Below are 17,005 nucleotides of genomic sequence, written 5' to 3' on the forward strand. Positions count from 1 at the left end.
CTCCCTCTCCCTCCCCTTCCCATCAATTCCAGTCCAATTTGTGTTCCTCAACTTCTTTTGGGTATGGGGCCTGCCCTGGAGTGTGTACCATGTCAGAACACTAAAGGGAATTATTTTTCCCCCAGCAGCTATCAAATACCAACAGCTCCCCTGCTAAGGGTGGGACTTCATGCCCACTTCCCCTCTCCATGCTGGGATTTTGTTTTGTTTTGTTTTGTTTTGGAGACAGGGTCTTTCTATATAGGTAGCTTCATCTGTCTTTGAGCCCACAGTGTAGCCCAGGCTGACAATAAACTCACTAGATGCTGGAATTAAATGCATGCTCCACTATGCCCAGCTCAAGCTGGGGTTCTGAGTGAGTTTGTGAAGCCTTGTGTGTGCTGTTACAGTTCGTTCCTACAGTGTGAGCTACTGTGTGCAATGTCTTGTATCCTGAAAACAATGTTTCCTGGAACTACTTCTACCTCTGGCTCTTAAACTGATTCAGAGATGGAGAAAGATTTGAACAAGCATGTCTTTGAAGATATACAAATGGTAACTAAGTATATACGAAGATGTTCAACATCTTAATAATTAGATAAATGCAAATAAAAACCCCAATGAGACCGAAGTGGCAGCTGCCAAAAATAAAAAGCAACAGGAACCTTCCAACGAGGAACAGTGTTGTGAGGATGGGCAGAACCAGAACACTGGTTTACGTGTAACCCGAAGGAAAATACTACAGAGAGTAACAAAACTCAACACCTAGCATTTGATTCATCAAATTTCATTTCTGTATCGTCAAAAGAATTAGAAGTAGAGTCTCGAAGAGATACTTCAGAGACAGCATTATTTACAATAGCTAAGAAATACAACAGCCCAGTTGTCAATGGCCGAAAAGACAGATGAAGCATGGACATATGTATTCTATCTATTATTTAGCTGTTACCGAGGGAAGCAGGACTGGGGTGCAGGTCAGGAGTACAGTGTGTGTCTAGCATGTGTTAAGTCCTGGGTGTGATTTCTGGCACCAAACCCCTGACCAGCGTCAGGCCACACACCCCTGTCCAGCAACAGGCCATACTTATCAGATGTTCAGGTAGGCCACCCGCCCTTAAACCTTCTCCATTCCCTGATTCCCTCGGACAGATACATCTTGCCCAACCACAGGCCACCTTCGAGAAGACCAGTCTTCGACTCAAGCAGAGACTCCATGCTGGAGCAGAGGCCACACTGGCCACCAGATCTCCAGCCTCAAATTCTGGTTCAACCAAACACCATATAGGCCAGAAGGCCAGGAGGAAATAGGACAACAAACATCCAATGATGACAAACCCAGAAGGCGGCACCTAGATCTATAATCCCCCAAAGCTAGGTGCCCAGACACCAGCAGTTAGGATACACTCAACAATATCCAGGGCAATGCATCATCACCAGAGCCTAGCTTTCCTACTACACCAAGCCCAGGATATTCCAACAGCGCTGAAGCACAAGAAAGACCTTAACCAACTTTATGAAGATGATAGAGGTCCCTAAAGAGGCAGTGAACAAATTCCTTTAAAAACGTGAGAAAAATACGAACAAACAAAAATGGAGGAAATGAATAAATCCCTTAAAGAAATTTAATAAACAGTGGAAGGAAATGAAGAAACTGGTTCAAGACTTGAAATGGAAATAGAGTCAATAAAGAAAATACATACTGAGGAAACTGGAACTGGAGAATCTAGGTGAGTAAGCAGAAACTAACAATAAAGGAGATGGGAAAGAGGCTCTCAGGCATGGAAGATATGAAAAGGAAATTGATATATCAGTGAAAGAAAATGTTAAATCTAAAAAACTTCCTGACACAAAACATCCAGGAAATCTGGGACACCATGAAAGCAACAAATCTAAGAATAATAGAAGAATAAGAATCCCAGCTCAAAGGTCCAGAAAATATTTTCAACAAAATCATTGAAGAAAATTTCCCTAAGCTATAGGAGATACCTGTAAAGAGAGAAGCATTCAGAACACCACATGGATTGTTCCAGAAAAGAAAGTCCTCACACAGTCCACCACCACTGCATAATAACCAAAACACTAAACATATAGGACAAAGAAGAATATTAAAAGCTGCAAGGGAAAAGGCCGAGTGACACATAAAGGTAGAACTATCAGAATTATACCTGACTTCTCAATAGACTTTAAAAGCCAGGGGGGCCTGGGCAGATAGATGTCTTTCAAACTCTAAGAGACTACAGATAGATATAAGTCCAGACTACCACACCTAGCAAAGCTGTCAATCATCATAGGTGAAGAAAACAAATTATGCCACGATAAATTTAAATTTAAACTTCCCACAAACCCAGCCCTAAAGAAGACACTAGAAAGAAAGCTCCAACTCAAGGAAGTTAACTACATACATGAAATTATTTCACCCTGCAAAACAAAAAGAAGGGCAACACACACACACACACACACACACACACACACACACACACACACACACACACACACACACTACTACTACAGCCACTGCCACCAATAACAGGAATTAACAAACACTGGTAATTGATGTCTCTCAATATCAATGGACTCAATTCCCCAATAAAAAGACACACAATAACAGAAAAACAAAATTCATCCTTTTGCTGCATCCAAGAAATACATCTTAGACATTACTTTAGGATAAAGGTTTGGAAAAAGGTATTCCAAGCAAATGGACTAAGAAACAAGCTGGTGTAGGCATTCTAATACCTAACAAAGTGGGCTTCAAGCTGAGACAATAAAAAGAGATAGGAAAAGAACACTACATACTCAGAAAAAAATCCATCCAGATATTTGAGTTCTTAACATCTATGCTCTGAATGCAAGGACACCCACTTTTGTAAAAGAAACATCTCTTAAAATCACATTTGGATGCCCCACACAGTGATACTGGAAACCCACTCATAGCAATGGACATGGAATCCAGACAAAAATGAAACAGAAATATTGGAGCTAACAGACATGACAAACCAAATGACCTGATGTACTTACAGAAGATTTCACCCAAACACAAAAGAATATAACCCTTTTCTCAGGACCTCATGAACTTTCTCCAAAATTGTCCACATAATCAGTCACAAAGCAAATCTCAACAGATACAAAGAAACTGAAATACCCCCTGCGTCCTATCAGACCAGCACAGATTAAAGCTGTATTTCCCCTGTGTCCTATCAGACCAGCACAGATTAAAGCTGTATTTCGACAACAAAAGGAAGAACACAAAGCCTACAATCTCATGGACACTGAAGAACTCTTTACTGAAGAACCCCTAGATGAGGGCAGGAATAAAGAAATCAAAGATGTTTTAGTGTTCAGTGAAGATGAACTGAAGACACAACATACTCAGCTTATGGGACACAATGAAGTTGGTTGGTGCTTGGAGGAAAGCTCATGGCACCGAGTGCCTTCACAATGAGATTGGAGGGATCTCATACCAGCACCTTAATAGCACACCTGAAAAGTCTAGAACAAAAAGAAGCAAGCACACCCAAGAGGAGTCTATGGTAGGAAATAATCAAACGGGATTGAAATCAAAGAAACAGAAACAAGAGAACAATAAAAACGAAGAGTTGGTTCTTTGAAAGAATCAACAAGGTAGACAAATCCTTATCCAAACTAAAAGTTGGAGGGAGAATAAACAAATTAACAAAATCAGAAATTAAAAGGGAGCATAACAACCGACATTGAAGAAATCCAAAGAATCATTAGATCATAGTTAAAAGCTTCTATTCCACAAAATAGGAAAATCTAACCAGAATGAACATTTTTTTGATAGATACCACTTACCAAAGTTAAGTCAAGATCAGACAAACAATTTAAAAAGACCTATTAAACCACGGAAAAAAGAAGCAGGCATTAAATGTCTCCCAACCAAAAAAAATGGCTGAGGGTCAGTTTTAGCACAGAATTCTACTTTATTTTCAAAGAGGAGCTAATGCCAATCCTCAAATTATTGCACAAAATAGCAACAGAACGGAAATTGTCTGTAGTTGGCCTTTTAGCTACTTTGTTGTTTCTTTTTAATTCCACCCTTCTCCAACCTTTTCCTCCGCTTTTCAACCCTCTAACACTAGTTAGGAGAAAAAAACAGAGGGCAAAGGGGGTGACATCATCATTAAACTACTTCCTGCTGGTATAGGGGCATCGAGATCCTTGGGGGCAAGTTTGATCCTCACCATCAGACTATCTTCTTGTTTCTTCTTTGTACACTACTTAACAAACTGCAGCCACCAGCAATCAAAGCAACCAATCAACAACCAATCAACAACCCATCACCAAAACCAACCAATCAACCACCAATCACCAAAACCAACCAATCAACAACCAATCACCAAAACCAACCAATCAACAACCCATCACCGAAACCAACCCTGTGCTGGGATTCTAGCATTTGTATACTCTCTTAAAAAGTCCCCAGACATCACACAATCACAAAACTTTCTGAGCTTGCAAAATCATGCTCTTGCTAAAGCATGAGGAAAATCACAGTCAGCTGCTGTGGACATCTGAAGCATCCCCATATCCCACACCTGGGATTAAAGAAAAACATATTCTTATAATACATCTGTACTTTTTTTAAGAAATGAAAATTCTCACTACAATTGCCAAATTCATTTTATGAAGCCACATTAACCCTGATCTCCAAACCACACATAGATTCAAGAAAGAGAAAGAATTACACACCAATTTCCCCTTTAAACTTATATGTAAAACACTCAACAAAACACTCTAAAACAAAATCTAAGAAATCTACAAAAAGATAATTAACCATGATCAAGTAAGCTTCATCCTACAGATGATTCAACAAAAAATCAGTCCATGTGATCCACCATATAAACATACTGAAAGAAAAAAATCCCATATGATCATCTCATTAGATAGCAGAAAAACCATTGATGAAATCCAACACCCCTTCATGATAAAAGTTCTGGAGAGATTAAGGATAAAAAGAACATATCTAAACATAATAAAGGCAATTACAGCAAGCCTATAGCCAAGATCAAATTAAATGGAGAGAAACTAAAAGCATTTCCACTAATATCAGGGACAAGACAAGGCTGCTTACTCTCTTCATAGCTACTCAATATAGTACTTGAAGTTCTAGCCAGAGCAATAAGAAAACTAACAGAGAGCAAGAGAGAACAAATTGGACAAGAAGAAGTCAATGTATTCATATTTGCAGTTAATATAATAGTATACATAAGTGACCCTAAAAATTCCTACAGGAACTTGTAGCAAAGAAGCTGGATACAAGAATAACTCAAAAAAGAAATCAGTACCCTCCTATATACAAATGACAAGCAGACTGAGAAAGAAATTAGGGAAACAACACCTTTCACAATAGCCCCAAATATTGTAAAATATCTTGCTTGGGGTACCATTAATTAATTGAAAGACCTATATGACAAGAATTTTAAGTCTTTGAGGAAAGAAAGAGAAAAAAATTCAGATGGATAGCCTTCTCATGATCATGGATCTGTAGGATTATCAAGTAAAAATGGCCATTCTACCAAAAGTGATCTACAAATTCAAAGCAATCCCCATAAAAATTCCAGCATAATTCTTTACAGGCCTTGAAAGGACAACCCTCAACTTCATATGGAAGAACAGACAGCTCAGGAGGGCTAAGCAATCTGAGCAAGAAAAGAACCTCTGGAGGCCCCATCATTCCCAATTTCAAGTTGCACTACAGAGCTACAGTGATAAACGCACCAAGAATTGGCATAAAGATAGACACTAATCAATGGAATCAAATCAAAGACCCAGACAGACGTAAGTCCACACACATAGACCTGGACTTTTGATAAAGAATATAAGTACATAATAGAAAAAAGATAACATCTTCAAAAATGGTGCTGGACAATCTGCACATTGAAAAATTGAAGGAGACCCATATCTTACCACCCTGCACAAAACTCAAGTCCAAGTGGATCAAGGACCTCAACCTAAAACTGGATACTAAATCTAATAGAACCGAACTGAGGAACGCTCTTGACTTCACTGGTACAGGAGACAACTTCCTGAAGAGAACGGCATAGCCATTAAGATCAACAATTAATAAATGGGACATCATGAAACTGAAAACTTCTGTAAGGAAAAAGATACCATCAATTGGACAGAGCTATCCTACAGATTGGGAAAGGGTTTTTACCAATTCCATATCCAAAAGAGGTCTAATTTCCAAAATATATAAAGAACTCAAGAAACTAGACATCAACAAGGCAAACAATCCAATTAAAAAAGTGGGGGTACAGATCTAAACAGAATTCTCAACAGAGGAATCTCAAATGGCCAAGAAACACTCAAAGAAATGCCATTGGGGAGAGGCAAATCAAAACGACTGACTTGGCGATTCCCTCTACACCAGTCAGGTTGGCTAAGATCAGTAACACAAGTGACAGCTCGTGCTGCTGAGGGCGTGGAGCCAGGGGAGCACCCCTCCAGGGGAGCACTCCTCCAGGGGAGCACTCCTCCTTGGTTGCTGGGAGTACTTTGTACAGCCACTGTGGAAATTAATATGGCAGGTCTTCAGTAAATTGGTCCATCTACCTCAAGACTCAGCTATACCATTTTTGGTCATGTATCCAAAGGACTTCCCATCCTACCACAAGGATGTTCAACTATGTTAGCAGCTTTCTTTATAATAGCCAGAAACTGGAAACAACTTAGATGTCCCTCAACCAAAGAATGGGTAAAAAGAAAAAGTGGTTCATTTTACTCATTGGAGTATTACTGAGTTGTTATAAAAATGACATCATGAAATTTGTAAGCAAATGGATGGAACTAGAAAAGATCATCCAGAGTGAGGTAGTCAAGACTCAGAAAGACAAACATGGTGTGCACTTGTAAGTGGATATTAGCTGTGAGTAAAGGATAATCATGTTACAATCCAGACCCAGAGATGATGAGTAACAAGGAGGACTCAAGGATCTCCCCCAGAAGGAGGAATAGACTTCACAGGTGGGCTTTGAGTGGGTAGAGATGAGGGGTCTAGTGCAGGGGAAGGGGTGGAGGGAGAGAGTCTTGGGAGAAATGACTGGAGTTGGGGGGATTTGGGAAGCAATGTGAAAGAAACCTGTGTAATAGAACTCCCTGGAATCCATGAGGGTGACAGTAGTGAAGACTCCTGGTAACTGGGGCCACGGAACCCAAACCAGCCATCTTCTGCAATCAGGCAAGGCATCCAGTTGATTGGGACACCAACCAGCTACAAAACCTTTAACCCACAAGGTTCTGCTTGCAAGATGTGCTGGGGCAATGGTGGCTCAGAGCTTGTGGAAATGGGCTGACCTACGATTGGTCTAACTTGAGGACCACACACGTGGGAACCCATGCCCAAACCTGCCTGGATGTCCAGGATCTGGACACTGGATGCCCAGAGACCTAGAGCCTGATCTTAGTCATACTGTGTGCATTTTCCCTGCAGACATCTGTGTGCGCCATGTGAACGATCAGTGTCCATGGACGTCAGGGAAGGCAGCAGAACACCTGCAACAGGAGTTACAGATGGCTCGGAACCACCATGTTGGTGCCAGGAACTGGACCCGAGTCTCCTGCAGGATCAGCTCCCACTTACTTACTGAGCCATCATCTTTCCAGTCCCTAAAATGAAATCTTAATCACATCATATATTTTCTTAATGAAATACTAACATAACTTGGTGGCTTCCCTAAGACCAGACTGTGACTCATCCTGAGCTCATCAGCACAACATCGGGATCACATCTCACCACAGGGTAAGCACTTACTTGTACTTTTCTTCTTATTTTCAAGATGATCTAATAGTTTCCGGATCTCGGTATCATACTCTACCCATTCTGGGACAATCCTTGCGGCAGCTTCTAGTTTGGGTTCTTTTGTTTTGGGATTATTGCACTAAAATTCAAACAAAAATTGTTAGTAAAACAATAACAAGAACAACAATAAAGACCACATTCCAGGAAACAGAGGAAGCACTGAGAGCCTCAGGGCAGATGTGAGGCAGTGCCATTGTGAAAAGCACAGCCCACTATGTACTGGGTGGCTAGACATTAGCCAGACGGATTAATTAGTGATGGGCACTGGGTTGGCCTGTCCACTCCTTCAGAGCCTGTGAAATAGAGGACCAGAACGACATGGATTTAATTACTGAGAGCAGCATAGCAGCAAGCTTCCTGGTAAAGAACAGCAATGCGCTCTGCTGTGAGACACATCACATCACTCTGTCCCTTCCTGCTCTAAGAGAGGCCAAGGCCAAGCACTGACACAGCCTAGGAAACGCAATACAAGACAGGCTTACCATGCAGGCTGCAGCAGTAGCTTCTGGCCTGGTGAAGCTGTACTACCCTATAATCTATATCGCACTGAGTCTTGTCCAAATGCTTTCAATGGAGACCACAAGACTGGGAGACAAGCCAGGACTCACATCTTACCACTGAAACTGTGTGCTTCGCTTTACTATCGATGATGACAGGAGATAGAAAATGGTTCGCTAGGGAAGCAAACCCAAAGCAGCCATTCTGAAAATGCCCTTGCTGGGGGTCGGGGATACATGAGAGTTCTGTTATCACTCTCCCTTGCTTGGGAGCTCTAAGTGAGGATGTGACAGAAACCGAGAGGAGGCAGGTGGACACCTTGTGTTTGGGCCAATCTGGCATACCAGAACACGGCCCTTCTCCATGACATATCCAGGCTTCTGCCATGTATCTTTTTAAAAACTGCCCTCTCTAGCAGCTCAGTGGTGCGCTGTTTTCTAAGACCCTCCTCCTGGCAGGCAGGGGCTTTACTGTCCTTCTATTAAGCTCATGTGGTGGTGTGAGTGAAAGTCGCCCCCACAGGCTCATGCACTTGAATGCTCGGTTCCCAGTAGGTGCAACTGTTTGGGAGAGAGGAGGGGGTGTGTCACTGGGGACGGGCTTTGAGATTTCAACAGTCCACACCATTCCCAGTTAGCTCTCTCTGCCTTGTGCTTGTGCAACGAGATGTGAGCTCTCGGCCATTGCTCCAATGCCTGCCTGGTTGCTGCCATGATCCACACATGACGGCCATGGACTCTGACCCTGTGCAGCTGTAAACCCAGTGAGCACTTTTTTCTCTGAGTTATGTTGATTTGATCATTGTGTCTTGTCACAGCCACAGACAGGTAAGAGAAGTAGGTTCCCAGGTGGCTGGCTGCTGGTGTGACAGGCCTGTCCCATCTGGTTTTGGGGAAGTATGGGACACTTCGGGACTCTGGTGGGGTCCTGGAAGACAGCAGTGGGGCTCAGGAGCTTTCAGAAGGACACGGTACTGGCAACGCCTTATCCTCTGGGCTGGGACCACTCGTGATACTTTGGCAATTACTCTAGATGCTTCCCGCCTTGTCTCAACCACTGAGCCATCTCTCTAGCTCCATGTTCCTTAAGTTTTAAGTGTTTTTGAAGAAGAGCTATTTGTGTCAACATCAAAATTTGTGCCATCCTTCCTTTCTCTGTGTGTGCTGCTGCTACGAGAGACCTGTCTATCCAAACTCAAAAGCTCCTCTTACATGTGGACATAGACACATCGCCAACTCCTAACAAAAAGGAGACCTTCAGGATTCAAGACGTGTTCCCTCTCTTGTTTACCTGTTTACCTTCTTCTACAGTAGACTATCTAGTGGAGAGACGGCAGACAAGTGTCCTTCAGTTTGGACGGGGGTACTCTGGCTTGGCAGCTGTGGTCTCTCAGAGTTTGAAATACATTGTTCGAAGCCCTCACGGTTTTTAAAGTATCTGCTGAGAAATATGCTTTCATTCTGATGGGCTTGCTTTCATAAATAAGCAGGTGTTTGCCCCTTGAAGCACACATACAGTTGAAAAATGTGTTTTCTTTGTTAAGTATTTAGGGTTTTAACTATACTATACTGTGGTACAGTTCTCCTTTGGTCTTGTCTATTCTCTATCCTTAGTTTATCAACTGACTGAAAACTCTGGTTTTCTCCTTCTCTGCCCACGAGTCACAGACATGCTCTTCTCACAGTTCCCCTGGCCCTCACATGTTCTACTGTACTTTCTTTGGAATTTCTCTTTTTCATGGGTCACTTTATACTTCTGTCCTCGCAATCAGCACAGCTGTAGGTAGCTTGGGGACCCTGAGCACGGCTCTTTACACATGCCCTGGAGACTAAGCATGAGAAGTGCAGTGCCATGGGACTTGTAGAACGACATGCTCTTATGCAAATAAGGACTCGGGTGCTCACCAGGTCGATTGTCTTGGCTCTTTGCTTAGATTCGTCATCACACCAGGTTTCGCACCACAGCCAGTCTTGAGGAAGAGACTTGATGGCAACTTGGTAAATCATATTGTTGGGGAGATCCTATGGAAAAAAACTACTATGCTATAATTTTATGTCACATCATGTATGAATTCATGACCTATAACCACATCCAGGATCAGATGAAGAGGAAGGTCTAAGAACCATCCCTCTGCTGCCTGCTGTGCCCAGACAGCCTCACTTTCTCTACTCCCTTGACTATCAGAACCAGGATATAAGACAACCAGTGCTGACCTGTGCCTGCTCTGGTTAGTTACGTAATTTTTAAATTTAAAAAATATTCATCTTTATTTATGTGTATGGGTGCTTTGTCTATCTGTATGTAAGGCACTCTGCATGTGTGCTCGGTGCCTATTGAGGCCAGAAGAGAGCACCAGATCCCCTGGAACTAAAGTTATAGACAGTTATAGGCCATTGCTGTAGGTGCCGGGAACCCAGTCCAGGTTGTCTGGAAGAACAGTGCATGTTCTTAACCTCTGAGACCCCTCTCCAGCACCTATGTGGAACTTCACCACATTCCCCACATTCTCAAGTAATTTTCCATCTCTTTGCTGGTAAAGATGTTGCAAATATTTTGCATTAGATGTTCCATGTATCCCTATGATTCATAGTTTTAGGGTTCTACTCTCACCAGTCCTACTAAATATATTACAGGAAATCCTAGAAAAGTAAAGTCAAACAAGAAATGGGAATAAAATGTGTAGATTGAAAAGAAGGGATGAAGCTACTGCTTTCTGTGAGTAAGGGATTGTCAATCAGTGAAACACCTGGACCAACAGGAAGAAGGAAATCACATCAAAGGGAAATGGCTACGAGTAGAGAAGATCACACTAAGCACATTAAGCCAGTCTTGGAAAGACAAGTATCATGTTTTATCTCATATGGAGTTTCTATATTTTGTATAGATATATGAAATTATCTATACAAAAATGAACAAAACAAAATCAAAAAGTGAGGAGAGAAGCTACAGTACTTATGCACAGTGGAGTTGTTAAGAAACGGTGAAATCCTGTGGCCTGCAGCAAAAGTGAAGTGGAGGACACATGTTAAGAAAGGCAGGCCGTCGGTACAGAGACTGACACTCATGCTTTTGCTCATGCACAGGAACTAACCAAGTGCAACCTGGAAGGGGCGAAGGAGAGGGCAAATGTGAGGAGACAGGCAGGGCAGCCGGTAAGGTATCACCATACATTGTTGAAAACACCTCACTGAGTCCCACTAACATGTAAATTACTGTGTTAAAGCAACAGAACCAAGACCATTCTAGTCTGTGACCTCATCTCTGTTGGTCTCCCCTCTTTCTCTGACCTCCCCATGTCCTAGTGATAAGGCCATCTGGCAAACACTGCTTACAGCCCACAGGCAGCCAATGAGTATGCAGTGCAGTGGCTTTGAAGATGCCTCATGATGTCAGGCAACAGAGTCGATGCGGAGAGGCACAGCAGAGCATCCAGCAATGCCTGCTGCAGGTTCCTGACACACAGAAAGCCTTTCTTCTACTAGGATGTACAGTACAGTGTTATTACCAATAGATAGCTAATACAAAATGGTCTCTGGGTTCTCTCTGCTGAGAATAAAGCTATGAACATTCATGTACAAGACTACGGGTAACACAAGGACAGTAAGTATGCCCTTAATCTCAAAATAAGCAAACTTCTTACATTCCTCAAACACAAAATGCCCACTTTCAGCATTGGGAATAGAAGTATGAGAAATGCTTTGGCCTCCATAGGAAACACATTCAGACACTGCCTTCACAGGAACAAGCCTACTCTACACTGAAAACCCCAGACCTCACTGGCCATTCGGAACCCCTTCCTACCATGTTTCCCATTTTACTTTTTCTCCAAAAATCAATCACACACAAATATGTATACACACATATATACATATACTGCAACCAGAATTAAAGCATTCTAAACAATATGAATAGTTTTTGTAAACAGAAATAGTAAGGATTTTTGGCTGTACTATCTTTCATTTCTGTTTAAATTATCTGAAATATTTTGGAACAATAATCAATAATTTAATGGAATGCAAGGGAAAGGTGCTTGTCAAGTAAATAATTACATATTTTTCACAGTCTACTTTTTAATAAGGGTTAGACCTCTCCTCTAGTCCCCCACCTACCAGAGGTAGGGGAAAGAAAGGTTATTAGGACACCGGCCGGGGAAGTGGACCCACTTAGACATAGTTCTTTGGGAAGATTCTAATCTCCGTTCTTCTCAGTCCAGCCCACTAACAAACACCACACAGGGATCACCAGATGCAGACCAGTCCACTTGGCAGACACCATCCAGCAAGGGCAGGTCAGTCCAGAGCAACCTGAGAGGACTGCCAATTGGTCCAAGTGCGGGACAGCAGCTAGAAGCTCAAGCAAAGGCCAGCAGTGCAGGGTGAGCCAGTGCATGTGCATCACCAGAAGACTTGGGTAGGGGGGAGCAAAGCTTGAGCTCCCACTGTCTGCGGGGTCAGAGTTATAGTCTTTCTTTTTAAAAAAATTTTTATTGGATATTTTTTATTTACATTTCAAATGTTATCCCCATTCCCGTTCATAAACCCCGATCCCATCCCTCCTTCCCCTTCTTCTCTAAGGGTGTTCCTCCTCCCCAACCACCTACCCTTCCCACCTCCCCACCCTGACATTCCCCTACACTGGGGGGTCCAGCCTTGTCAGGACCAAGGACTTCTCCTCTCATTGATGCCCAACAAAGCCATCCTCTGCTACCTATGCAGCTGGAGTCATGGGTCTGTCCATTTGTACTCTCTGGATGGTGGTTTAGTCCCTGGGAGCTCTGGTTGGTTAGTGGTGTTGTTCTTATGGGGTTGCAAGCCCCTTCAGCTCCTTCAATCCTTTCTCTAACTCCTCCAATGGGGACTCCAATGGGAACTCTAACTCAGGTCAATGATTGGCTGTGAGCATCTGCCTCTGTATTTGTCAGGCTCTGGCAGAGCCTCTCAGGAGACAGCTATTATCAGGCTCCTGTCAGTATGCACTTCTTGGCATCAGCACTATTGTCTGGGTTTGGTGGCTGTATATGGGCTGGATCACCAGGTGGAGGGCAGGCTCTGAATGGCCTTTTCTTCAGTCTCTGCTCCAAACCTTGTCTCCATATCTCCTCCTATGGATATTTTTGCTCTCCCTTTTAAGTAGGATTGAAGCATCTGCACTTTGGTCACCCTTCTTCTTGAGCTTCATGTGGTCTGTGGATTGTATCTTGGGATAATTTGAGCTTTTGGTTTAAAATCCACTTATCAGTGACTACATCTCATGTGTGGTTTGTGTGTGTGTGACTGGGTTACCTAACTTAGGATAAGATTTTCTAGTTCCATCCATTTGTCTAAGAATTTCATGTAGTCATTGTTTTTGATAGCTGAGTAGTACTCTGTTGTATAAATATGCCACATTTTCTGAATCCATTCCTTTGTTGAAGGACATCTGGGTTCTTTCCAGCTTCTGGCTATTGTAAATAAGGCCGCTATGAACATAGTGGATCATGTGTCTGTGTCTTTCTTTTATGTTGGAGCATCACTTGGGTATATGCCCAGGAGTGGTATAGCTGGGTCCTTAGGTAGAACTATGTCCAATTTTCTAAGGAACCTCCAGACTGATTTCCACAGTGGTTGTACCAGTCTGCAATCTTACCAAAAATGGAGGAGTGTTCCTCTTTCTGCACATCTTTGCCAGCATCTGTTGTCACCTGAGTTTTTTATCTTAGCCATTCTGACTGGTTGAGGCGGAATCTCAGGGTTGTTTTGATTTACATTTCACTGATGACTAAGGATGTTGAACATTTCTTTAGTTGCTTCTCAGCCATTCGGCATTCCTCAGCTGAGAATTCTTTGTTTAGCTCTGTACCTCATTTTTTAATAGGGGTATTTGGCTCGCTGGAGTTCTTGAGTTCTTTATCTATATATTGGATATTAGCCCTCTATCAGATGTAGGATTGGTAAAGATCTTTTCCCAATCTGTTTGTTGCTGTTTTGTCCTAATGACAGTGTCCTTTGCCTTACAGAAGCTTTGCAATTTTATGAGGTGCCATTTGTTGATTCTTGATCCTAGACCATAAGCTATTGGTGTTCTGTTCAAGAAATTTTCCCCAGCGCCCATGTATTCAAGGCTCTTCCCCACATTTTCTTCTATTAGTTTGAGTGTATCTGGTTTTATGTGGAGTTCTGTGATCCACTTGGACTTGAGCTTTGTACAAGGAGATAAGAAAGGATCAATTTGCATTCTTCTACATGCTGACCTCCAGTTGAACCAGCACCATTTGTCGAAAATGCTATACTTTTTCCATTGCTGGTTTAGCTCCTTTTCAAAGATCAAGTGACAATAGGTATGTGGGTTAATTTCTGGGTAAGTGATCTTATTCCACTGATCTACCTGCCTGTCTCTGTACCAATACCGTAATTTATTTTTATCACTATTGCTCTGTAATAATGCTTGAGGTCAGGGATGGTGATTCCCCCACAAGTTCTTTAATTGTTGGGAATAGTTTTGGTATCCTGGGTTTTTTGTTATTCCAAATGAATTTGCAAATTGCTCTTTCTAACTCTATGAAGAATTGAGTTGGAATTTTGATGGGGATTGCATTGGCAAAATCTGAGGATTGCTTTTGGCAAAATGGCCATTTTTACATTATTATTAACATGGATTGGCATGTTAATTCTGCCAATCCATGAGCATGGGAGAGCTTTCTATCTTCTGAGATCTTCAATTTCTTTCTTCAGAGACTTGAAGTTCTCATCATGCAGATCTTTCACTTGCTTGGTTAGAGTCACACCAAGGTATGTTATATTATTTGGGACAATTGTGAAGGGTGTCATTTCCCTAATTTCTTTCTCAGCTCATTTATCCCTTGAGTAGAGGAAGGCCACTGATTTGTTTGAGTTAATTTTATATCCAGCCACTTTGCTGAAGTTGTTTTTCAGGTTTAGGATTTCTCATGAGGAATTTTTGAGGTTATTTAAGTATACTATCATATCATCTGCAAATAGTTATATTTTGACTTCTTCCTTTCCAATTTGTATCTCTTTGAACTCTTTTTGTTGTCTGACTGCTCTGGCTAGGACTTCGAGTACTATATTGAATAAGTAGGGAGAAAGTGGGCAGTCTTGTCTAGTCCCTGATTTTAGTGGGAATGCTTCAAGTTTCTTTCTATTTAGTTTGATGTTGGCTACTGGTTTGCTGTCTATTGGTTTTACTCTGTTTAGGTATGGGCCTTGAATTCCTGAACTTACCAGAACTTTTAAAATGAAGGAGTGTTGAATTTTGTCAATTTTTTTCTCAACATCTAATGAGATGATCATGTGTTTTTTTTCTTTGAGTTTGTTTACATAGTGGATTAGGTTGACAAATTTCCATATATTGTACCTTCCCTGAATCCCTGGTATGAAGCCTACTTGATCATGATGGATGATTGTTTTGATGTGTTCTTGGATTTGGTTTGCGAGAATTTTATTGAGTATTTTTGCATTGATATTCATAAGGGAATTCTCTTTCTTTGTAGGGTCTCTGTGGTTTAGGTATATGTGTAATTGTGGATTTATAGAAGGAATTGGGTAGTGTTCCTTCTGTTTTTATTTTGTGGAATAGTTTGGACTGTATTACTATTACTTCTTCTATGACGGTCTGATAGAATTCTACACTAAACCCATCTGGTCCTTTGCTTTTTTTGGTTGGGAGACTTTTAATAACTGCCTCTATTTCTTTAGGAATTATGGGATTGTTTAGATGGTTTATCTGATCCTGATTTAGCTTTTTTTTTCTTTCACAGTTTTTAATTGGATAATCTTTTATTTACATTTCAAATGTTATTCCCTTTCCCAGTTTCCCAGACCTAAGCCTCCTATCCCATCCCCCTCCCCTTTTCCTATAAGGGTGTTACTCTCCCCAACGACCCCCTCTCCCCACCCCCAACATTTCCCTACACTGGGGGGTGGTCCAGCCTTGGCAGGACCAAGGGCTTCTGCTCTCATTGATGCTCAACAAGGCCATCCTCTACTACATATGCTGCTGGAGCTGTGGGTTGGTTCATGTGTACTCTGTGGATGGTGGTTTAGTCCTTGAGAGCTCTGGTTGGTTGGTATTGTTGTTCTTATGGGGTTGCAAGCCCCTTCAGCTCTTTCTCTAATTCCTCCAACAGGAATCCCGTTCTCAGTTCAATGGTTTGCTGCTAGCATTCACCTCTGTATTTGTCATGCTCTGGCAGAATCTCTCAGGAGACAGCCTATATCAGGCTCCTGTCAGCATGAACTTCTTAGCTTCATCAATCTTATCTAGTTTTGATGGCTCTGTGTGTGTGTGTGTGTGTTGTATCCCCATGTAGGGCAGGCTCTGAATGGCCATTCCCTCAGTCTCTGCTCCAAAGATTGTTTACATATCCATGTTCAGTGAATTGATGAGAGTGGGGTGTTGAAATCTCCCACTATTATTGTGTGAGGTGCAATGTGTACTCTGAGCTTCAGTAAGGTTTCTTTTATGAATATAGGTGACCTTGTATTTGGAGCATAGATATTCAGAATTGGAGTTCATCTTTCTGGATTTTTCCTTTATAAATATGAAGTGTCCTTCCTTATCTTTTTGGTAACTTTTGGTTGAAAGTGGATTTTATTCCATATTAGAATGGCTACTCCAGCTTGTTTCTTGGGATCATTTGCTTGAAAAATTGTTTTCCAACCTTTTACTCTGAGGTATTGTCTGTCTTTGTCTCTGAGGGGTGTTTCC

At 41.9% G+C, this 17,005-nt stretch overlaps 1 protein-coding gene across 3 annotated transcripts in view; it reads right to left on the minus strand.

Moving 5' to 3' along the window:
- Uggt2 (UDP-glucose glycoprotein glucosyltransferase 2) overlaps positions 1-17,005 on the minus strand; it is a 159,552-nt gene that overhangs the window by 1,864 nt on the left and 140,683 nt on the right. For all 3 annotated transcript variants that reach the window (NM_001433035.1, XM_087586273.1, XM_087586276.1), the window contains 2 exon segments: positions 7,754-7,880; positions 10,204-10,320. In NM_001433035.1, the coding sequence (NP_001419964.1) occupies positions 7,754-7,880; positions 10,204-10,320 (244 nt within the window).

The sequence above is a fragment of the Rattus norvegicus genome, chromosome 15, assembly GCF_021556685.1.
Source record: "Rattus norvegicus strain SHRSP/BbbUtx chromosome 15, alternate assembly SHRSP_T2T, whole genome shotgun sequence".
NCBI classification, from domain to species: Eukaryota; Metazoa; Chordata; class Mammalia; order Rodentia; family Muridae; genus Rattus; species Rattus norvegicus.